Source organism: Dinoponera quadriceps, unplaced genomic scaffold (assembly GCF_001313825.1).
Source record: "Dinoponera quadriceps isolate SergipeBrazil2010 unplaced genomic scaffold, ASM131382v1 scaffold113, whole genome shotgun sequence".
Taxonomy (NCBI): Eukaryota; Metazoa; Arthropoda; class Insecta; order Hymenoptera; family Formicidae; genus Dinoponera; species Dinoponera quadriceps.
Genome location: NW_014554899.1, coordinates 2,017,492 through 2,042,668, shown reverse-complemented (window position 1 = coordinate 2,042,668; position 25,177 = coordinate 2,017,492). Strand labels below are relative to the sequence as shown.

Sequence of the window (25,177 nt, the reverse complement as noted above, 5' to 3'; positions counted from 1 at the left end):
GACGCGAAATCGTATACGGCGATACGCGGGCAGAATGGGCGTTTTAAGATCGTATCGCTCGCGATTTACCGCGGCACTTCGGATTCCTCTTCGGTCGACTCTCTCGCGATCCGCCCGGCAACGGCGCACGTTGACACACGTTGCCTGCCTGTCGCGCCACGCTCCCCGCCACGTGGTCAACGTCGAGTCAATAAAATCGCCGCGGCTATCGCGCCGCCTCCCTTATGGGAAACGTCTTAACCCTCGGTGTAATGCGAGAATTATGCGGATGCACACGAGAAGAACCGCGCCTTGCACCTGCGTGAGCCCGCCGCTTTCTCTCTCTCTCTCTCTCTCTCTCTCTTTCTCACACTTCGTCGGCCGGCCGGTCCGCGGATAATTGAAACGATAACGATTACGATGTAACAGATGTAACGATTATGGAGCAACAGATACACGTGGATCGCGTCCGCGGCCGGTGAGGCTGGCTACACGCGTCTGATTTATGGGAACGTATACTCCCGATGGGCGTACGACGTCGCCCGTAATGGCCCAACCTCGTCCATCGAGAGTGATTTTCTTGGCTCGTGGAAAATATCGCTTTTCATCCAGCACATGCTCGCCCGGTCATGATGCTCACTACTAATTGCTCGTATCCTTATACTTTTTCGCGGCGTATTACGACTCGTTTATTCGCGACAGCGGATCTTTTTTTATTCATCTCTCGATGCGACGTCTCGATGGGTTTTTCAATGCCCAGAAGGTGTTATAAACTTGATTCCACGTGTACCTTTTTGTCTCGCTTAGCGGTACTTAGACTTGCGCTCGTTTTCGTGACGCTATATCGAGACGGCGCGCGTTGATACCATACGGCCGATCATTTCCGGTCGGGGATATATTATTCAGGAACACAGCCGGCAACACAGTCGCGCGGATCCCCTCGGAATCTGATATTCCGTCTTCCACCCTTCCATCCGTATCTCGCTTCATTTATTCAGCGCCCCAACTCCAGAAATATTAGAGCATCATTGCCGTAACCTACTTATAGGAAACCACTTCGGCATCTCTCGGGATCAATTTGCTCGATTATGACGAGCGGTCGTCCGATAACGTTGCAGTATCCTAACTCGATTTACTCGAGTTTGCGATCAAATCGATTCGCCGTGTTCGAAAAAGAAAATAAAACCTTCCTGGTCTCGTCCCGATCTTCGACCGAGCAACATTTTCGGGCGAATCGGCGCGGCTCGAAAATCCCGATCGTCGTTTCGGAGGGACGCGCACCTGGCGACCTGAGAAAAAGAACGGAGTCGATGACTCCGTCTTCCTTTCCTGCAGAAAAGCGTTATTCCGCGCTCGAGCGCGGCACGAGCACGCGCGCACGTTCCTCGCCGGTCCCGCCGGACGATCTGCGAACCTGTCCCCGACGGTTACCAGGTACGTTTCCGCGAGTGTTGCGCATTTACAATGTTGTTACGGGGCGCGGGCCCGCTCGACCGTGTGAAGGCCCGTGTCGGTGTGCGCTTAATATGCGCGGGCGTAGGGGCCGCGATGCGTGATTCAACGAGGGTTCTCACGAGCAGACCGAGCAGCTCTCGTCGAGGTGCGAGGCGCGAGGTGCGAGGAGGCTCAACCAGGCCCACGGAGGGAAAAAAAGTGACGAGAACCGCGAGAACGGAGAGGGAGGGCCTGGGAGGAAGAGAGCGAATGAAATAAAGGCGGAGAGAGAAAAAGAGAGAGACGGGGGAACGGCGGTACGTGTTCGCGGGAGTGCGCAACGGTACACGCCACATCGTTTAGGAATTCACGAATACTTTAAACGGGAGTAAATTCCTGGCCTTTTTGCGCCGTTGTCACACGCACGTTGGCGCGCCGCATTGAGAGAGCCGTAATGAGACGCGCGCGGGGGAGGAAGCGTGAATTCCGGAAGAATATGCTCTCCCGTGCCGGCGCGGCTGCCGTTCGTCTCGCGCGATGATACGACGCGATTAGATAGAGCGTGAGTTACGGCCGGAGGCGAGGAAAAAAATTGCGAATACCTCGTGTAACAAACGACGCGCTCTGTTAAATTAGCGCATAATCCCCCGATAACGAACGGATACGTTCCGCCGCGTTACATCGGTTGTCACCGCGCCGTGGTTGCATATCGACCGTAATTTTACTTGAAAATTGCGCCACGAACGTCACACCCACTCGTTTCTCTCTCTCTCTCTCTCTCTCTCTTTTCATCCGACGCGTCCGTCCTCTCCGCAGAATGTTCAGCTTGGCGCGCTCGCGTCTCCGTAATTAGAATGGACCCTCGTTTATGGAGTACACGCTTACGATTATACCTCTGCTGTGTCTATCTGAATATCTAAGCAGCTGTTGTTCCCATTCATTCACGGAGTCGTGTAGTCTAGACGAGCGAACGTCGACGTCTCAGCAGCGAAGTCTCCCTCTCTCCCTCTCCACCCCCCCCCTCTCTCTCTCTCTCTCTCTTTCTCTCTATCTATCTATCTATCTATCTTCTCTTTTTTCCTCGAGTGTAATCAAACAGATCCTTCCGAGGCACCGAGTTATTTAGAGAAAAATTTGCATGCCATTAGCCGCCTTTACATAATTACAGATATCCCCGGCCCCGGGGCCAGAAATCCCCGGTGGATTTTTGGACGGGCCTGTTGCGAGAGATCCGAGTACGTTGATCGTGGACCAACCAAAAATGAAGAGAAAGTACGCCCGGGATCCGGAGACAGAACACTGTGGGAACGAAGCGCTTAACGTCGTACGGGGCTATCGTTAGTACGGACCGGACAATGAATTATTTATAAAACGGAAGATGTATAATCGACGATGCGCGCTCGCGCAAATAAACGCACCTAAACCTCGAGTCTCTCTCTCTCTCTCTCTCTCTTTCTCTCTCTCTCTTTCTCTCTCTCTCTCTCTTTTTACGGCCAAGCCGTGGAATTATTCGCGAAGGTCCTCCACGGATCTCGCTTCCGTCGTGATGAATCCGCGTCGGGCGTCCTCGCATACAGATTCATTTTTATTTGCGTATAATGCGAATCTTCTCGAGGTCGTTAGCCCCCCGTTTTTCCACCCCTCCCCCCCCCCTGACTTATATCGATCATCGGTCGAGGAAAGAGGAGGAGGCTCGTTTTTACAAATGCGCGAGAACGTCTGCTCGTCGACTTAATGCCGAATTCGTACTCTCGTCCAGCTCCGCGCGCCGAAAAACGGACAGACTCGGCCCGGCCTTCTTTACCCCTTCGCGGAATGGAAATTGCGAGTAATACGCTACCGGGAGAGACGGTGCGCCGAGAATAGGACGTCGATATATCTCGTTCTCGACACGTGTATGACATTCGCGTACACCGGTCCGGCATAGCGCGGTGCGGGCGGTGCGGTTTGGCGCGGCCTGACGACGTCACTGAATCGCGCGTGCACGACCCTCTCTAGTTTTGCATTCCGTCCGTGTGCTCCCACGAGCAATTAGACTCGTCTTCAGATTCCACGCATGCTTTTCGCCGACTCGTGCGACGTGCCGCATCGCGGACATAGTGTTAAGCCGATATCCTGGAGAATCCCGAATTTGAATAATTCTCGAGATACCGTTGCGGATATTCGCACCGACTGCCAGGACCATTTTATCTCCCTCTCTTCCTTTCTCTTTCTCTCTCTATCTCTCTCTCTCTCTTTCTGTCTGTCCTCGAGCCTCTCGCAATCCGAGAAAATATCCAACGTGAGAGGTCACTTAACTTCTTTTTTCGTTCGATTTGATTGCGATACTCGCGACAACAGACGATTCATTTAGGAATCTGTCCGAAGGAGATTGATCTGCCGAAAGTCGCGCGGCTCTCTTCATGTCTCGAGTTACACATCGTTTCGGCGGAATGTTCAGCCGTTATTCAGCCGTAATCGCCCCCCGACCGTAAACGTATGCGCGGCCATAGAAAATAAATAGAGAAGGAGACGAGTCTTACTAACAGCCGCGCTCTCGCATTTATTATTCCGCTTAAAAGTAGACGCCGACGGTAAGCGCTTTAAATCACAACTCGGAGCATGTTAATGAACTGAGATAGCAAGTGGCGAATACTTTAGCATTCTAATGAAGGAAACGTGTCCACGATCGGAGCCCCGGCGGAATCGTCTGGACGTCTCAAAAACGACACCTTGTCGAACGCGGGTCGCGCACCTTCTCTCTCTCTCTCTCCCTTTCGACATTTTCGAAGCGAGCGTTCTCACGACGAACTTCGGACTCGTCCCCCGCGTATCGATCATCGTCCCACGAAGGGAAGCGACATCCAGAGGCCTCGTTACGTTCGTAGCGCCTCCGTCGCAACAATGGTTACTCGGCATTCGCGTTATGCCGGCGGGCCGACATTGTGTTCGGCGCGGTGTGCGCCCGCCACTCTGCCTCTCGCGATGGCGCACCGTTCGCATACGTGGGATTCAATTGGAAGATAATGCGTCTTCCGCCGCATCCTGCGCCTCTACACGCACGCACGCGCGTCTACCTGCCTGCGTCGCGCGCGCGGAAGGTGCATGCAACCGTGCGCGCACGCGGTGCATGAAGCTGCATCGCGGCCCATCTCCGGCCGCAAGAGGAGCAGGAGGAGGTGAATCGCGAAGATGAATGCAGGTCGAGATGATCGCTCGACTGTGCAGTTGCAAATGGCCCGGCTATTGATTTACAGAGAATTGAGATAACGCTCGCGCTTGCGATTGGGCGAGGGGAAGAAGACGCGGCGGAATATCATTCACGGCGCTCTAATGTCGTCTCCGTTAATTAAGAGCGCGCCGATAACATCGGCCTGATCGATCTTAATTTCCCACCTGCGCACGGCGCACCTGTTTTCTAGCGACGGGGGTTATTAACTCTGTGTTTAACGGCTCGCCTTTATCTTCGGTGTGTTCAGGCGATCTTGCAGAAGTCCTCGGTATCGGTGGAGATCGAAGTGAGACCGAGGCAACTGGTGCCGGACACGAACTGCTTCATCGACTACTTGCCGCAGCTGCAGATCATCGCAAGGGCCATTTCCGGCGCGCAGCCGATCTACACTCTCATGGTGCCACTTGTCGGTAAGCGAGAACAAAATCTCAACGCCGTCCGTCGCGACGGCTGAGCCGCGAAAGGAGAGACAACTCAAGCGGGAAATAATTGCGAGGTACTGGCGAGGTACTACCGATTTCTAGTGAACAATACTAGATACTGGTATCGATTTGATAATAGTAGAATGTTGGGATGATAGCGGTGGGCCAAGACTCGAAGTATTGTAACTGTAAAGATTTCCAGAGACAGAAAAAAACTGCTAGATTCGGGCAAATAATTGCTCCTTAGCAAGTTTTTATTTGGATCGAGTAAATATAATTTGATTGTAACACTTTTTCTACATTCAAATAATATTGACTTGAACCAGATAAAATTTACTTAATCCAAGTAAAAACTTGCTAAGGAGTAGTTATTTGCTTGAGTCTAGCACTTTCTTCTGTAAAAAAAAAAATCTATCGGTCGAATCGATCCACCTAGTAGTTGTACATGGTTATAACTATCAACAATAATCTTGTTATTCGAACGTTAATGCCATATGAGGTGCCGAAAGATCGGGCCGAGGTAGACTCGGCTGGAGTTGAATTCGGGTCTTCCACTTGCCAGGCAATCGCTTTTACCACTGAGCTATTTAGACTCCGCATTAATACCGCCTTCCGCTTTCCTATTTAAGATATTGCTATCGTAACGAGAAATCCTTCAGTACTGAATTAGTACCTCGCCAGTATTGGCCGAATGTATACGTATGATTCCTACATGGGAAGAGATCGATGATGACGACGACGACGAGTCTCGCGTGGCTCATTCGCCAGGAGCATGTACGCGCCCGTTTGACCTCCGACCTCGGCGAGCGTTTTTTCCTGCGAAGGTCGTCGATTATCTCGTGCGAGAGGTGGATCTCGCCGCGGTAACGCGTTTCGGAATAATACCACCTTTCGCACGAAAAGACCGGCGCGTGAAATAATCGGCGATAAATAACGCAGAGATCGTACCTCTCTCTTTCGCTCTCCGGCGAGCGCCGGGCTCGTGTTCGCCGCTCCGGCGAAAATAGAGGAGGCTCCGGCTTCTCGAATCGACGCCCGGCCGAATCTATAGTAAACCCAGCTCTATCTCGTTGCCGCGCTATCTCGCTCGCCTCGTAAAAATCGACCGACTGTCGCGGAGATTGGAAGCTCTCGCCCGTTGCGAGACGATCCCCGTCAAATGTACGATCGCAATCGCCGCGCCAACACCTCGCTAATTATTGATCAACGAAACCGGATATTGTCTCTTGTAATTTCGCCTCGAGTCACCCACAGTGTCTCCACCGGAAACGTCCTATGTATAATTTTCGCTATTCGCGAGTATATCTTTATTTATGTATTTATTTTGATTTAACTTTATTGCAAGCAAAAGGTGAGGTGCCAGCGAAGAGACTCCTTTAACTGCCTTATTTCGATTAGTGCTGTCAATTTCAGGTATCCGAGTCTTTCTTGAATAACTGAATATACAGCTAATCTCAGACATTATTATCTGTTATAGTTAGAGAAATCAGTAATTTCTAACGTCTGAAATTAGCCGCATATTTAGTTACTGAAAACCTCGGGTACCCGCGTCGAAATTGACACTGATCTCGATTAATCTCGCGAATTAGCTTCTAAAATATCCAGGAAACTAGCACGAAATATGATCAACAATGGCCAAAAACATCTTCAATTAGTACTCTTGACGGACTCTTCTTGCTATCCCAATAAATTTTACCGTTTTGCCGTTACAAATGTTTTTGCTGCACGTATAGTAACTGAGAAATTTGCTGCTGCCAGCGAAATATTTGTTCCCATGCGCGCGATCGGGCGGCTCTTCGGGTCAAAGCAATCGCGAGTCCTCGGAGAGTCTCCCGACTGCGACGACGAGGACGACAGCGCGACGTTCACCGCCGTCGCGAAGTCGTCGAACGATCGCCGCCGATTCCTAGCGGAGGATAGTTCATTGGGTCATCGTTATTACGCGTCACCTGCCGCGAAACCTCCCTCCTCCGTTCCTCCCTCCCTCCCTCTTGTCTCGTGAGAATGAATTGTCCCATTTATCCCCGAGCGTTCACCGTCGTCGTCTTCGTCGTCGTCTTCGGTTACCGACGGCTTTGTCCGATCGGGAGCCGCCGTTTGCCGGATCGAACTCCGGACCGACACGGCCATTAACGGCGCTTGCGTCAGCTCCACGGCGGATGATGATGCCGAGGAATGCGAGCCGATTCCTCCGCTCCAATTAACGTTGAGTAATCCTTCGACAGAGGCCGATCGACCGCGCCATTGTCAGGGCACGCTTTCCTTAACGGTCCCACGTCGGGATCCGGCCCGAACGAATTCACGGTCCCAAGTCGTCGTCGTCGCGCTCCGAGTCCCTCGGATTCGGAGCGCATTCCGCTTAGAGCGTACCATCATATTGCGTCCCGCTATGTAAATATAACAGTGCCCCAGTATTTATGCAAATGCAGACTACGCGAGTCTTACACGAATTTAAAGAGAGCGTTTAAATTGCAAATGAGACATTGACGAATTGCGCGGCACGGAAGCGTGCTTTATCGAGAGGATATTTTGTCAACTGTAGAATTAACGGTACGCTGCGGGGGAAAAATGAATCGCGGTGTTCGACATCGGGAATCGATAATTCATAGCGGCTATTGATCGACGGTGTTTTCGCGCTGGAAGAAATAAACCAAGTGTGAGCTCGCGAAGAGTCCCCCGATTACGCCGTAATCCTCGTTCCTGCGGCGTGTTCTCTCGCCGTGCTGCTCAAGCTAAATCCGTTGGCGTAAGCGTTAAAGCACTTACCGCGTCATTAGAATCCGTTAATTATTATGCGCTTCAATGAACGCAATCCGAGGCGAGCGCGCTGGGGGATTCAGATAGCGGTAACCGTACTACCGCTATTATACAAGGAATAACAAAGCGCGTACTGTTCTAAGGAGATACCCGTGGAGGGGCGGGGCGTGCGCTATAATCTTGAATCAATTAGAAATATCGCGTTAAATCTATATCGGGTGGAATCGAGAGTTCGGCTTCTCAGTTTCGCGCTCGATTTATTATCGCATTCCGCAGGAAACGACCTCTCCGGAAATACGTTTCGGAGAATTGTGTTTACCTCTCTCATAAATAAAAGAATTTTCGTCAAAGAATTACGTTTCAAACGGGGTCGACCGATTTCGGACAAAGTGAAATCCGCGTCACGCGTCGGTCGGGTCTTAGTCGCGATTGTCTTTCACGGAGACGTTCCTATCAATCGGCGTTTAGATGATGGCAGCAACGATGAGCGCGACGGAATTACCGGTTGTTTCTTTTCTTAATGGTGGTTATATAGGCACTCGCTACTCAGCGAAACGCAATCGGCGGTAAATTTACAATCTTCCACGGCGCGGCTGACATTTTCACGGTGTTGTGCGGTAAATGCGTCTGGAGTTACGGGCATGACGATAGGACGGCGCATTCGGGACATTTATTGCCGCGCGCGTATATCTTATCCGCTCGCACGGGTCTCTAATTCCTCGTGATATATTCATCTCGAGTATCAGAGCGCCCGTTACCGCGGCGCGCGCGCGCGTTGAGTTATCTCGCGCGCAAATGTACGTTATCGCGCACGTAACACCGGTCTCTTCCTCTCTCTCTCTCTCTCTCTGTCAAAGTTGCGAGAACTGAATTTGTCGGGTAAATCCTAACGTGGAGAGTTCGCTCTTTCTTCTTCTTCTTCTTCTTTTCCGAAACGCGTCGGGTCAGCGAAGCCTCTCGAAATTTTGACATTAAGTCCGCTTAGTTCTACATTAAGCCTTCAAGTGAAAAAAAAAAAACAGACATAATTTTCCGTTTGTAGCATCAAAGGAGCACTGATAGTGCTTCTTTTATGTTACAGAGGAAATTTCAATCTCCGAGGGGAGATTTTAAATTTTATATTGTCTTCAAATGGAAAAAAACGGACATAACTTCCCATTTGTAGCATGAAAAGAACGCAATAGAAGACCTTTGAAGACTTAATGTAGAATTAAAATTTCGATTCGAGGTGTTAAACTTTTAATCGTACAATATAGTAGGAGCTAAGATAACAAAATAGATTCAATTTCAATTCTAAAGATATAATATAACCCCTACTTCGACTCTGATGATGTCTTCAATTTCCGCTTTTGCTATTTTAGCGTGAAAATAGGTTGTTAAAGGTAACATTAATATTCAATCCGTAGAATTAAAAGAGAAGTTAAAAGGTGTCGGTATCGTCAAAGTAGGTAGCGATAGATTTCTATTAGTCTATATATTCGTCTAAGTAGGCAAACTATTCTTAGGAGTGTCAAAATAACATGAAAATTTCAACTCGGGAAGATCGCGCAAGTTGGACAGGCCTAGGAGACGCGGCACGCTCGCACGGTGCTCGGTCGAAGACAAGGCGCGAGTGCCAAGGTTCAAGGCCATTGAAAATCGAAAGGCTCATCAATCATCATCGCTATCGCCAATTAGCGCTGATCCAATCGTCGATTCAGCAAAATCGACTCACGGTGCCGATCCGAACGCGGTCCTCGCGCGGAGGCTTGCGTCACCGCGCGCGTCCTATTTTGTCATGGGCCCTCCTCGTCATCGTTCTCCTGACGGAAGAGCTTCCAATGCCGAAGGCGCGTGTCAGGCACGAAACCTAGGTCGCGGCCGTCGCGATGGGGCAAGGACAATCGCGTCGACTCGTTGATTTTGATGGCAAAAGCGGGGATTATCACGATCATCGATTGGTCATGGCTCATCGCGTTAGTTCGGCTCTCCGGCGATACCTTCCACGAATTCTGTGATACATGAGGAAATCGTAAAACAAGCCCGCGGATGAAGCGAGAATATCCGGAGAAACTGACAAGGGAAGGTTCATATAATTGCCGCGGGTTGCAGAACCAAAGTATGTTTTTTTAGATAGAAGGTCACGAGATATGTTTATATCCCCAAGACTTTAGCTATTATAGACAATAGGGGAAGCGATTAGAGACTCGTTCATCGTTCATGCGCATTATGTTTCAATCACAACGGTTAATGGTTAATTTCAAATTATTCATTGTTATTCTTTAATTTTTACCATTGTTTCACCTTGATTTGCATTTTTTTTTTTAAACGTGGTCGTGTCAGTATTCATCTTGGATATTTCCAAACACTTCTCAAATGTTCTAGCATTGCTTTGAATCGGGTCTAATTGAAGGACATTGTAAGGAAGATCGCGATGAAACAGCACGTATCAAATATGCTCACCCTGAGGGCTATTTTTGTTTGGATCATTCAGTAATTAAAAACCTTCATGTATTTTGCCCTTCATGAAAAGCTTTTGTAATGTTTACCCATAAATGAACAAACCGATATTACACATATTTTGGCATGTAACTTTTTTTATTTATACTCCATAGCAGCTAAAACTTTGGCATTATAATGGCTATAGCCAAGATTTATTAGGTGCTTTCGAACGATGTATCAAATACCATCTTGTTTTTCGCGGCAACGTTTCGGAGAAACTTGCGACCCTTGTGAGAAATGCGCGAAGGGAGGTAACTTGTGAAAAAGTTTGAGTAGCTATTCTGCTATGCCCGTGCGATGAAATGAGTTCGTTAAAATTTCAAGATCGTCCCTCAAAGTTTCACTTGTCCCATCGCGTGCGGCGCGCCGAGTTTTCTCAATTCCGTCCACGCGCATCCACGACGCCCCGCGCGGCCCGAGCGTCGGTCGCAGCGCACGTTCGCGCACGTTTCTCAGGCGACGAAATAATTATTTATCGCGTAATGATAAACGACGTCTGCGCAGTCTTGGGTAATAAATAACGCCGTTTCCCGTATTCTCTCGCTCGGCAGTTATTCTTTCCATTTCCGCCTGGCACCCCCGTCTCACGAACTTCATCCACTACCGACCGCCCTTGTCTGCTACAGGGCCGGCCTGGAAGGAGGATAAGGTTGGCAGTCGGTTAATTTATCGAGTCGGGGGAAGTTTGCTGAATCTTCTATTTGCATTTTCCGTAGATTGCATCCCCGCGGGCGCGTGTGTGCGCCGGCAATCTGTGGCGAATGGAGTCGATGAAGCTCACCCTCCTCTCTTCTCTCTCTCTCTCTCTCTCTGGCAACTCGACAATGATCCTCCCGTCGAAAGAATTCAACGTCGTCGCTTCGCGCTCGGGGATAATGGATTAAAGGATGACATAACAAACGACGTGCGCGACGCGATATCGAGTCCGGCTGCTCTTCATCGCGCACGTCTCCTTTTTTCGTCTCCTCGTCGATTTATCCGGCTCCCTCTAACAAAAGATGACTCTTTCTCAGAGTCGTCTTACCCTCTTTGCCACTCGTGCATTCTCCCTTTCCTTTTTGTCATTCGCACGGGGGTCGTGGGGCCGAAAAACGAAAGTGCACCATCATGCAAAATCGGCCGGCGCTGCCCTTTGACCCCGTCGGCCGGCCGGCCAGCCAGCCAGCCACGGGCCCGTCTGGCTCCGATGGTGAGCAACGGTGAGTGTTCACAGTTAGGTTCTCACGGCTCATACATGAATGCATGTATGCAGCCTGAAACGCCCGCGATTGGCTCGATGTCGACGTCGGCGGCGGCATACCGTCCGCCTCCCGGCTACGATCGGTACGTGGGCGATATCCACGATGATCGTGGCGCCGATCGTTGGGGAGAGAAGGATAGAGAGAGAGAGAGAGGGAAAAGTGAGCTTTTGAACGTGGTCGTTCGTGATGGTCCTTTGCCTTAACAGCACATCGCCACCCCATTTCCCTCAATCTCGACCGCGAAGACGAGATCGATGCCGTCGGGGCAGCACGCGTCCGCACGTGCGCGCAGGAAAGCGCCGTGGTAGTCATAGAAACGGCTTCTCTTTGAGATCCTCCGCGCGGTGGCGATTTTTTTATTTACCGAGGGGAAAAGGATCCTAATTTGCGGCAAATCGTTTCTACCCGACTGTGGAAAGACTGCAGAGGGACGTGGGGAGTTTCTCTTCGAATTTTCCGTCCGAATGTATATATAAGCGTAAATCCGTCCGCAATACGAATGCAGATGGTATCTCTGCCATGATAAAGTATATCGAAAATTCTATTGAATTGCGCCGAAGGGATTCCCGCGAAGAACTCCATTTCGCGATTCGAAGAGGTGAGTCGCGCCGATAGGTCTCTCGGGTTCACATGTTGATGAAAAATCCGCTCGAAATGATGTGGAAGTCAATGTCCAATTTGATATTTGTCAGACTTCGTCACGATATTTGAGATATTATGTAGATGTTGAGACAGTCTAGTCGTTATCCAGTTTATATCACGTCAGATTGATACGTGAATATAATGATTCGATTTTGATATAATACCGAATTGGTACCGACTAGATCATCAATAATCGGTTGACACCTGTGTGATGTCTTCAACATATCATATAGATAGCTAGATATCGACTATACATCGACATGATATTAACACGATATAGCATCGATCTTTTTTTGCATATTCACACGGAGAACAATATTTTGCTGACACAGCAAATTGTTAGTTACTATTAGGGGCAGCAAAAAAATTTGTTTGCACAGCAAAAAGATTTGTTAAGAAAATATTAATTGTTATTTGCTGGGTACATAGATAGTACAATAATTTAGTTATGCCAATCAAATTTTATCGCTGTCACAACAGTTTTGCTACAACAGCAACATTATTTGTACCGCGCAACAAATCTTTTCGTTGTCCCCACAATAATTAACAAATACTTGCTGTGCCAGCGAAATGATTTTTTCCGTGCATGAAAATCTAATAGTTATCAAATCGAACGGTCCAAAAAGTCACACATCGATATCGATCATTGACTTGTGAACCCGGATCGCGTGGTAAGATCCGAACGACGTTGTTGCGGCAGTAGCGGCGAATAAGTTTCGCAATGGCCCTTACGCGTCGTTAACGGGCGGAAATGGTGCTTTTTGTTGCAGTGCTAAATGAGCTCGAAGGTTTGGCCCGGGGCGCCGATGCGAGAGATTGTCCACCGGCGTCGAGGGCGGCGCTGGATCCCGAGCATGTGGCGCGAGTCGCCGAGAGCGCCAAGGCGGCATTGGCCTTCGCCAGAAGCCGAAATCCGGCTATCCGCTGTTTAACCACAAGAGGCACCGTTCTCACATCCAGCACTTTTACGGTGGAGGAAGACGTCGACAAGGTAAGAGAGAAAGAGAAGCGAGGCTCCGGCGATTCGATACGCTTACATTGGCTGCTTGAGTAACTGTACTCGGCGCTGGTATTTAGAAGGCGAATTTGCATCGATCGTTGACCGTTGGCCGCTTAGAATGAGCGTCTCTCGATGAACCTCGATCTTTCGCCTGTTTTATTTTTAACCGGTCTAACGTCCTAGCGCGAAACACCCCGCGAGATTCGCCGTCGCTCTAAACGAGATCGAAGCGCAGAAACTACATGGCATTTTGCTCGAACTCTCCTCGATGTTTCTCTGCTCCATTTCAACTTGCGAGTTACACTCAACGAGTTACACTCGACATACATCCCGAGGCACCGCCGCGATCAAACGACCGGCAACCTAGCTTTTCGCCGGTCGTGCCGATCTATTTTCTGCTCTGTCAAGCGGAGGAAGAAGAAGAGATGTTCTCGGTGTGACGTTCGATTAAAACCCGTTTCGACAATCGCAGCTCGAGCGCGCAAATTATCGAGGGCTCGTTACTGTCGTCGTGATTTCCGTGTCTGGACTTGCCTCGCGGCAAGTACGCGACAGGCGCGACGCGATAAAGCGAATGGATTTTGACATTCGCTCGATACGATTCTAACAGCTACGTGCAGAAAGACGGCCGTAGAAACGCCGAGCAGTCGCGTTCCTTCCCGAGGACCAATAGCGGCGTGTGTGTGTGAGAGAGAGAGAGGAGGTGGGGAGAGAAACGGTAGGCTCACTCGGACGATGTTCATTGAAGCGCGAATGTTATGATAACGAGCCGGGTATCCGAGAGAGAACACCCACGTGGTGTACGTGTAGAAGACTTTTCGCGGCCTATCGCCGCCGCGCCCGTTCACTTGGCGCGCTGACACGCCGAGCACGGCGGCGGCGAGCCCCGAAGAGAGCGAGCGAAGACTCAAATTTTAATGACAGTCTCTGTGACGAATCCCAGAGCCGGTCCCGAGCCGGTCGCAAGTGAGACGGAACGCGATTATCTACCGACTTCATCGGTACACGAATTTCGGCCGTTTTGTTCCAGGACGGACTGACACGGAACGACGACAGGATATTGATCACGTGCCTCAGCCTCTGTAGAATGAGCAGCAAAGACCAAGCGAACGCAGGTACGTGTAACGTCTGTTTCCTCGAAGCCTCGGGCTAGATCAGGCTAGAAATATTCCCTTTGGGTTTCGTACTTTCGTGTCCCGAGTTTCGATTCAACTTTTCGTTCGCACAACGATTCGCTCGTATTTTCTTCGCCGCTCAGGTTGACTCTGCAATGTCGAGGTCCCTGCGATTCTATTTCAGTCTAGTTCGAGAGTGTATGTCGAGAGGAATTTTTCTGCTTGCTAAATTTGTTAACGAAGGGAAAGAGAGAGAGTTCTTTATCTCTCCGAAATTTTACCGTAAATTTGTTTGAAAAGAGGAGATCTCGAGGAGATCCTCGAATTTGATCAAAGAATACTTAGTAGAGGAGCTGCCTCGCTGCTCTAAATTTATCAAAGAACACCCAGACGGAAGGTAGTCGCGTTAGTAGCGGGAGGTCCGGTGTAAGGTCGATAAAAAATGGAACCTCGGCTTTTGCCGCAGCAGAGGAGGGACAACCGCGGCGTTTGAGACGGGAGGTGGTCCTGCTCACCGAGGACCGGAACCTCAGGGTAAAGGCTTTGGCCAGGGACGTACCTGTGAGGGAAGTACCCGACTTCATGCAATGGGCTGGACTCGGCTGAGACATCAGGACGTGATCGCGACCAACTGTCCCCGCTGACGAGAAATCTCCCGTGTTTCTGCCGCACGAGCTCGATCAGCACAAACAACAAGCCCGGACGCAAGACGAGGGGAAGGAACCGAAAGAAATGCCAAACCGATCTTCGTCGCGAATTCTTTTCGCGGTCGAGCGTCGACCGTCGACTGTGGCCGCACGCAACGCTGTTATTGCGTAAGTGCGCATCTCAACTGGATATACAATGTAACCAGTCTCTCTCCCGATACGATATGCCCTTTTTTTTCCTTTTTTTTTATCTTCTTGTAAACCCTCCACGGAGAGGCACTGCGTGGAGGGTGACGAATGAAAAGAAAAAGAAAGAAAGACGAAGGAATGAAGGAGGAATCTGCGCGCGACCGCGTGAAACCGCGAGCGATGTATGGTGTATACACGAAGTGACGAGTAAGAAACGCCTCGAAAGAACTTGCCGCTCGCCGTTTCGGCCGGAAACGCCGAGCCATTCGAAGACTCCTCGAGCATGACCGTGACACTTCCTACCTTGCATCACCCTTAACTGTTCCATGTATCTCGAACGTGTAGACGCAAAATCTCGACGAGAGCTTTTTCGCGCGGTGACGTGTAACGGATGAGCCGAGAGACGCGTTGGGCGCGACCAAAGACGTCCAACCAGGCGTACAGGCGCGGCGAAGTAAATTTGCGAAGAAAAAGGGGGAGAGAAGACGAGGTGGAGCGCAACGAGAACAGAGACAGGGATAGAGAGACTACGAGAGAGAACGGTAAAAAAAAAAAGGAAATACAAAAGAGAACCCTGCTGTCTTGCAGTTGTTGCCGCTATTTGTAGATTGTTTTTATCGGTGACGGCCGCCGCCTATTGCGGCCGGACTTGTTTTGCACGATTTCGTTCGGCGATATTCACTTCGTTACGCGAGACACATCATTATCTAAATAAAAAGAAGAGAGAGAGAAAGAGAGAGGGGGGGGGAGAGGAGGGGAAAATTTTTATACGTATCAGTGTCGCGCGACGACTCGACGCGCGCGCGTCGCCTTCGTTTATTGCGATCGCGAAACGTGTCTTTTTTATTATCGTCGTCACGAGTCCCCATTGACATTTCCCGACGAGACGCGATCCTCCCCTCCGTTCCTTACGTTAATGTCATTAACGTCATTACCTATAAGCTGCCATAAAGTGAATTATCGGTGACGGTTCATTTCCAACGAATGAACAGCGGTAACCGGTCGCGTTGCATCGCCGCAGAACGAGATGACGATCGATCTAATCGCGACATCGATCGCCACGATCAACCTCGTGAAAGTTACTTTGGAGATGATCGAGAGAGAGAGAGATAGCTGCTCGTTGCCGAAAATCCACGTTCGTCCGCGCGTAAAATCTCACGACGTTAATCTTACGACGATCGAAAATTGATATCGCACATGCAGAAGATCTTATAATAAAGACGGCTACAAAAGTTCGTAATACTGACTAAACTGGAATTATTATCGAAATTATTATGTGTGTCGTAATCTTTGATGATGTGTACACATGATATACATTATTAAAGATTACAGCACATATCATAATTTCAGTCATAATTCCGATGTGGTCCGACACATTACAAAATCTTATGGCAATCATTACTACAATATTTTCTCTGTGTACAAATTCCGCATAGACACGTTGAAAAATATTTCAAGGAAAACTCCTCAGCCGCGCGACACTGCGAATGTACGTAGAAAGAAAGTGTTAGATTCAAGCAAATAATTACTTCAGTACCCCTCAGCACATTTTTATTCAACATCACTAAGTAATATTTACTTAACCCAAGTGAAATATTTTCTAAGTAAATTATCCGATTAAAATATTAACTCGATACAAGTAACGTTTGTCCAATCTGAATAAAAATTTGCCAAGGAGCGTTGGAGTAATTACTCACTCGAAGCAACACTTTTTTTTCTTCTGTGTATCCTCGCGCATCGATCGAACGTCGACTTTCGGGCGAAGGTGCGATCTCGCCGATCGTCTCCGTGAACGTGGACGTACCTACTACACGTACGCGCGTACACAATAGCCAATGAGGTGCGCGGCACCTCTTCCCATTTGCCTGCGGGTACTCGCTTGTGTAGCTTGTACATTAACACTTGTGGTACGCCGGCTTAAGACTTAGGAGTTTAGCGTAAGAATATATACGAGACACGCGGATCGATTCTGCACAGAGAGAATGATCGCCCGCGCGATTGTAACCGTGGTGTTCTTTAGAATATCGAAGATTAACTTTTTAACGGCCGGAGAAACGGAATATCGGGGAGAGCGCGGACGAGAGCGCGCGAGATCGCGATCGCGAACATTCCGGCACCGTTCGGCGACGAGGAGGAGGAAAAGGACGACGACGACGGTGGTAGTGTCTCGATCGACGTCGAGCTGGCGCGCAGGATGTCAGTATGTGGCTCGGCTACGTGTGCTTGTCGGCGCGATCGCGATCGAGCGCGAGATTAGGATTCGCAGGGAGGAATACGCATCGCGATCGATGTTGCTCGCGCGGATCGGTATCGAGCGGGCGCCTCGGGGCCGCTTTTTCCTAGGACGCGAGTCGTCTAGGGAGCGAGAGAACCGCGAGCACCAGCGTCGGGCTGTTTCCTTCGCGTTTTTTAGTACTCCTCGCTTTTGTCAGACGTATACGAGACCTTGCGGGAGAAACTCGGAAGCGCACCGTGGTCGAGACACGCGCGACCAGCAAGGAACTGGGGGACCGACCGATCGAGTAGCGAACAGGATGTCCTATTTTTCGACAAAGATAAGGTAGTTACTTAATGCTCCGTAGCGATTAAAGGAGTGTGTGCATGCGAGAGAGAGAGAGAGAGAGTGAGAGAGAATGGCAATTAGATTAGACGGAGAAGAGACGGTCTTAGCGGAGAAGAGCGAAACGTTTTTTCGACACACTAAAGATCACGTCTACGAGGAACCTCGACGTTACCCGAAGTATCGTCTAAATTCTCGCGAATTGCACCGAGTCGGCGAGTAGAAGAAGAGCCCACCCGCGCAGCCCGGGCGAAATCGTTTCGTTACACCGCCGCCGTTCCGCTCGAGAAACCGCACCGTAGTTGGAACGGAGAAGAAGGTCCCACCGCGGTATGCCGAGTGTCCGGAGTATCCCGTTCGTTCGTCGCCGCTTTAACGGCACAAGAAGCATATGAAAATATCTCTTCCGATCTGTCCCGTGGGAAAGTGTCCCCTCTGTGAAAGCGAAATTGAGAAAAAAAATTCCGCCTGCGTACGGGCTCTTCTGCCGCTTGCGGATTTCAATAATTTTTCCGTGAAAAATCGCGAACGATCGCTCGAACGCGCGAGTAGGGAACGCGCCAAGTCAGGTTCTGCGAAACACGTCGAGGTCTTATTTAAGCGTAAGTACTTCTCAATGTCGCCAGGAGACGGTGAAGTATCGTTTACCGACGATACCTCGACCAGGATTCAGAATTGACGCGTTGAAAGAGAGAGAGAGAGAGAGAGAGGGAGAGAGATAAAGAGAGGTGGATAGAAAGAGAGAGAAAGGGAGAGGCGGAGAAGGAGAGAGAATGAGAGAAATGAGAGAAATGAACTTCACGCCTGCGAACGAGAAGTTGTTCGTACCTCTCGTCCTTCGGCGTGTCCGTTTGCTTTGGCGTCTTTTTCTTTTTTTCCCCTACACCACCTTCTTCCCCGACGCCGTTTTTAGCTCAATTTTTTATCCGAACCTCCGCGGCGAGAGTGCGTGTCGATGAAGTTGACGAAGTATACACGAAGCACCGACGATGTACACAGTATCATTGTTTTTTCATTAATTTCTAAGTATATCATTCATAGACTTTTTAATGCGCGTGTTCGGTCGCCGTAAGCGACCAAATAATTCATACGAAGACAAGCAAATGTTCCGGGGCGAAAGGAGATGAGCGATAAGCGGCCGGGCGAAATCGATTGCGCGAGCGCAGAATGCAATCGCCGATACACAAGAGGATATTATCGGTAAACCGTCTTTTCTTTTTTTTTTGTCCTTTTTTTATATTGACGTTGATGCGCGGGATGTGCCTTTAATCGCTGCAAAGAAACGCGAAAAAGCCGTTCCTATGCACAATCGACCGAACGCGCGTCAAAGATTGTGACGAGAAATATTGCGTTAAGTATACTTCGACGCATCTTATATCGCGAATGTCAATGTTTCCTCTGTATGATCCCTCATCAAGTTGACATTTTTTGTTATCTTTGTTACCATCGTCATTGTAATGCGAGAATGAATGAGATATTAGGTCTGTTCGCTGAAATGGTGCATACTTCCGGAATTTAAAAAGAAACATAGGTAACGACTTCGTGTCGAAAAAACGAGGGAAATAGAACTAGTGCAAGCTCTAGTGCAAGCTCTAGCGTAGCTGGTTCAACTATAAGGAACAGACCAATTCGTATACGAAGTTCGGGCAAACATTTTTACGTCGTACGAAGACACGTGCCGCGTACAGTCGGCTGTCGGTTTTTTTCAGTTTTGTTTCCTAAGGGGACAGTTTATCGATAATCTCCATCAACTAGTTGTACAATAATAACAATCAGGGTATAGTTTGCAATTCTATTCCGAGCATATCACATAGCGTTTATCTGTACTATCGGGTCCCTTTTTCTGCAATAGCCGTAGCAGTGCAATAGATCTCACCATTCGTGCGGATAATATCGCCACCACGATAAGACTATCCGTCCCTCCCTCGAGCCTCACGATCCATTTTCGCTGTTTCGATGTAACATATAACTTCACTCGACTCACTGCGGTCTTTCACTATGAAATTGCATACGTTGATCTTGTCGTGGCCGGCAGCGACCGAACGATTGGCTTGCGCGATCGAGTTCACGTTAGCCCGTGCTTGTGTGAGAGAGAGAGAGAGAGAGAGAGAGAGAGGAAGATACAGAGGTTGGAACGCCTGATTAATAGGTAGACAATTGTCACGTAAGATAGACATCGTGATTTTTAGCGTACGATGTATCCCGGAAACGGAATTCCGCGACGCGACTCCCGGCGTCCCGCTTCCGAGATAACTCTCACACCGTAAGTGTACCTATACCTATAAATGTATATAGGTATATATAATTATATATACGTGTTATATATAATTATACATATATAAATACACCCCCCCCCCTCTCAATTACCAACAATCACACTCACATTCACTCAGACACACCTACACGTACACACACACGTACACACCCGATTTTATGCTAGATTCCCGCAATATCTATTAAATCTATGTACGTGTATTATCATGTGACGAAGCAAGAACAACCTGTTTGTATTTCGTCTCAGGAAAAGCTATTTGGCGATACGATACTATACGTTACGATAACGACGATCAAGATGAACCGTGGGGACGATGATGATGATGCTACGGCGGAAGTTTTTAGGCTAATCGTTTATTACACTTATGAGAAATGTCGCTACTATAGTGTTACCACTTTGAATATTCAATAAAAAGTGACGTTGAACCCCTTCTAGCGTTATTGTGTTATGTACCTACGGTAATTATACGATATTTAGTATATACAATACTAGTTTTTTTATTATTCCTCGCAGCGGTAACCGCTAAATCATCTCTCATGTCCCGCACATCCTGTCATCCTCCCGTGTTCTTATACACAGAAAAATACATAATACATAAATAAAAAAATGCATTTAAATAAATATTACTCGTTTCAAATATTTTACAAGTTTATATATCCGTATATATAAGTTCAATTATAAGCATGAAATTTATTTAATTATTAAAAATATTAAGTTTATTAAATTTATTAAAAATATATTCTGAATCCTATTGTATAACTTTAGTACATCGATAAAAAATATTCAATTCACGTTGGAACCACCGATGGTACCGTTTTGGCTCCGCTGACTTTTAAAACTGCTATGAATCTTACAAATGTTTGTATTAATCAATAACTTTCCCTGACTTTTTGTCACTTTAAATATGAATATAATCTCAAATAATGCAAGTAACATCAAGATAACTCTTCAGTAATCAAAAATAAAAATAAGAGCCAAATTGGCACCTACGCTCGGCGGTTCTAAAACAAATATCGGTTTGCTTATTCAAATTAACCGGATTTAACTTGTCTTCAATAAAGTTTATAATATTCTTGAAAAGAGCGAGAGAGAATAAATTCTTTTTTCTAGTGATAATGAGTTCTTTCAAAATTTGCAATGAATATATTTGAAGACTAGAGAAAATATTCTGTATTGAAAAGAACTATTACTTAAACGAAGACAAATAAATTGAATAATCGCTTCTCTGACAATAGAAAGGTATCTTTCTCTGCGTACGATTTTTAGTCGCCAATGGAAAATCATCGTAATACACTCGAGCACACGACAACGCGATACGGCCGGAATCTTGGTTCTCGCCAGGTCGTCGCGACTTGGGGCGACCCGACCCCGTGGAGGTCCGGTTCGTCCATCGGACTTTTCTCGCGTGCTCTTTACCTAGTTCGCGAGATTTAGGCTCGCGAGGCACGCGGCCGGGGACCGTTGCGTGATAGAGCCGTTGACACGCTCGACCTCGTTATACCTTTGTCGTCGAGGGTTCACGTGCCGGACGATGTTTCTTCTGGGTGCACGACTAAGGTCGTCCGAGTCATTCCGAGCGCTCTTCTTGCGCGGGCGAGGTGTAGGTACGTTTTTTCGCAGGAGCCACGACGACAACGACCGGGCACCGTTAACGGCACCTCCGTACGTACCGCCGCTTCTTGCCACGATCGACAAATTCCAGTGTCCATTATCGACGTCACGATGCCGGCCGGAGCGCGATTCGTGCCTCATGTCGCTAATTATCCGACGGTTTTATGCTCGGACTTAGATTTATGCCTAAGGAATCTTCAAGATCGCGGTATCCTCAGACATCTGAGCGGAACGCGTGATTATTTTTTTGGAAGACAATTTTTCGGCATATTTCGGTTTACCTTTGATCGTCGATCTAACGAGGATCGCCGTAGATTAGGAAATTGCCGGAAACAAACAAGCGTGCGGCAGGCACGTTCTCGAAATTTCGGCGCGGCAGATACCGCTCGTTGCCATGCGCGACTCGATCGTCTCGATCGTTTTGGAAATCAACGCGCGACCGATAGTTGATGGGCTCATTCGAAGGGACGATCTTCGACGTGTCCTTGCGATCAGCGGCGGACAGTACATTTCCGGTCGAGCGGAGTCAACAGAAGCAGCGAGAGAGGCAGCGCGTTCTCTCTCGAGCGAGAGAGTCCGGCAAGGTCCGGCTATTTTTACCCGGTCAACCTTGAACTTGCTGCCGCCGTCGTTGCTGCTGCTGCTGCCGGCGTCGTCGTTGCCGCTGTTGCTGCCGCAGTGATCCGATCACCAATAAAGGGACTTATCTAATTCTGAGAAAGACGATCGTCTCTCGCGACTAAAGGTAAGTACTCGCACTGTATTCCCATCGACAGCGTACCTTAAGAGCGTACGCAACCACTTATCGGAGGAACACACATACCGCAGATCGTTGCGAACCCTTTAACACTTCGCTCCATGCGACGTCCGCGCTTATTACGGTAATTGACCTGACGCTTCAGGATCATCGCACGCATGCATAATCAACATTTTTTCAACGTTTCCTCGCCTGCTCTATTTCTACCTTTTCCTCCGTACAGTTATTATTATTATTCACATTGTACTTCTTTATTATTGTGTATCATTATTATTATCTCGTTTGTCATTTATATTATTAAAGAAACATTAATAGTGCACCTTTGCGGAGGGAAATTTTTAATTCCACATTAAGTTTTCAATGGAGAAAAGTGGAGAAAACCGAAGTAACTTCCCATTTGTAACATCAAAAAAGCGCAATAAAAGACCTCGGAAGACCTAACGTAAAACTGAAATTTCGTCTCGGGTATTTGTAACCATACGTAAGTTATCAGTCATGTTATGTCTCCAATAAAATAAATATTATCATTACTATTAAATATGCCTACAAGATATTTTTGTTGAATATAAAGTGATAACCTTATTATTATAGTTATATATTATTATATCATTCAATATAGTATGTGTAATCTTAAATTTTCGTTTTCTTCCCGAAATTCAAAATTAACGGGCAGAGCTTCGAGCATTTCATCGGGCGCAAGGAGACGTGCGAATCCGGAATTAGCAGATTTCGATCCGCCGAGTTCGATCGAGCGGCAAATGCACAGTACGACGACTGGAAGCAGGCGAGCGAGTGAGTAAGCAAGTACCGCGAGAGTTATGCGGTAGCGGCCGCGAGATAACGTAAACTCGCGGGTTATCTGATCGGACAATGCATCTCGCGATACGCTGACTGGCGAACGGGGTGACCCGCATACCGAGTTACCTCGTCCTCCGGTGCACCAAGGATGAGCGCTCTCGCCGAGTCGCTCTCGCCGGTATCGCCGATCGTCGATGCCGCACGACTGCAGGCGACCTCCCCGCCGAGAAGTTGCCGCAGAATCTGCGAAATTCCGACCCTCGTCCCTCGCGAAAAGCGATCGGACCTTCCTCCCGACCTTTCACCCCTTAACGCAATCCGTCGCGCTGCATTCGCAAGATAATCTTCGTTAAGCCTCGCCATTTTCGTCGATATCACGGCGGACGTTCTTTCGCGCCGGCTCTCTTCTTTAACAGGGTTAAACGACCGCGCGCGGTCGACGGACGTCGGCATAATTTGGCGAGGCCGCGAGAGCGCGATACGCGAGGAGCGACGACGGTGGCTACCGCTGCAGCGGCGGCAGCAGCCACGGCATCGCGTTTATGCGAGAAGCACGTAATCGCATTCACAACAGCCCGCACTTGTCTGACGGGAGTATAAAACCGGCGGGAGAACACAGAGGGAAGAGGCCGCCATATGGCGGCATAAAGATTCGCCCGCGCGCGCGCGTCACTCGGTGCATCTGAAATCTAGCCGGCTCGCTCGCTCGCTCGCTCTCTCCCTCCCTCCTTCGTCCGTCTGTCTGTCCGTTCGTTCGCTCATGTTCGCGGCTTCTCGAAGTTTAGAAACTGAAGAGAGCCGGCTGAGCCGACCGGGGGTCTCGACCGTGCGCCCGGATCCTGACACGCGCGAGGAAACGCACATGTTGCCGCGGCGACGAGGTGCCCGGCGCGCTAGAGTCCCCGCTGTTTCCTGGTAGCGATTAACATCACCGTGCGTTCCCCACTTGTCCCCTTCCGCGAACGAACGCACTTCTCCTCTTCCTCCTCTTCGTCGTCGTCGTCCTCTACGAGAAGTACAACGTCGCCGTCAGCACGCTTCCCCGACGCGCCCTTTTCTTTTCGCACCGCACTTAACGACGTTTCGGCGAACGATTCGTGCCGATCCGCGCTGGGAGACGCGGAGGGAGACGGGTCGAGACGAGATGAACGAGACCGGCAAGTTCAAGTTCACGGGGTCGTTGCACGTGTAGTAGGCAGGCAGCGCTCACGTGTGGGTGTACGCGGCCACGGTGGTGTGTTCGCGCGAAGTCAGCTGGCCGCGAGCCAGAATGCCGGCGACTGGATGACTTTCGATCGCGCCGGGTGGGCTCGGACGTGGCTTCTTTTGTCGCGCCAAGCATCGGGTCAGGGCGAGAGAGGACCGGCGATTTCGGGGGAAGCCTCGGAGGGCTTGTCCTCCGAGGGAACCTGAGTCGAAATTTTCGTTCTGTATTAAGTCCGTTTAATTCTACGCTGAGTTTTCAGAGGCCTTCTATTGTGTTCTTGCGGTGGTATAAATGGGATTATTTCCGTTTTCTCTACTTGAAGATAATATATTTAACATAGAATTTGAAATTTCCCCCCAAGAGGTCTGAGTGAATAAAAAGAGCATTATTAGTGATCTCTTAATACTACAGATGGGAAGCTATTTCCGCTTCTTGTTTTTTTTTTTCATTTGAAGACTCAGTGTAAAACTAAGTAGACTTAATGTAGAATCCAAATTTCGACTTGGGAACAACGACGTCGACAGCGTACTTTTGTCTTGGTTTCTTTAGAATGTTTCAGGTTGCATTTGTATATGAAAAATTCGAAGGATTTCTTTGTATTAATGTTTGCCAACTGCGATTCACGTTTAATTTGATCGATCGGACGCAATTCGGGTAAGATAGATGTTGGAAAAAAAAAAACACGCGTAACGTAATCCTAAAAAATATAACGTAATCCTAAAAAAAGACCGCCTAATTGGCTCACGTTCTTCCGCTCTCGGGAGTGACGTAAGGACGCAGACTTTCGAAATTTCTTCCGGCAATAAACTTTCAATGATTTTTACGAGGGTGATCTCATCGCAGCGATCATC

At 48.7% G+C, this 25,177-nt stretch overlaps 1 protein-coding gene across 8 annotated transcripts in view; it reads left to right on the top strand.

Annotated features, from left to right (window-relative positions):
* The window catches only part of LOC106742561 (telomerase-binding protein EST1A), a 102,281-nt gene extending 81,899 nt beyond the window's left edge, over positions 1-20,382 (top strand). For 5 of the 8 annotated variants that reach the window (XM_014615646.1, XM_014615643.1, XM_014615644.1 and 2 more), the window contains 4 exons: positions 4,872-5,034; positions 12,938-13,158; positions 14,198-14,282; positions 14,749-20,382. In XM_014615646.1, coding sequence (XP_014471132.1) covers positions 4,872-5,034; positions 12,938-13,158; positions 14,198-14,282; positions 14,749-14,888 — 609 coding nt within the window. In that variant the 3' untranslated portion in view covers positions 14,889-20,382. The remainder of the gene's footprint in view (positions 1-4,871; positions 5,035-12,937; positions 13,159-14,197; positions 14,283-14,748) is intronic. The other 3 variants (XM_014615648.1, XM_014615645.1, XM_014615642.1) reach the window with 1 other exon arrangement.
* The last annotated feature ends 4,795 nt before the right edge of the window (positions 20,383-25,177 follow it).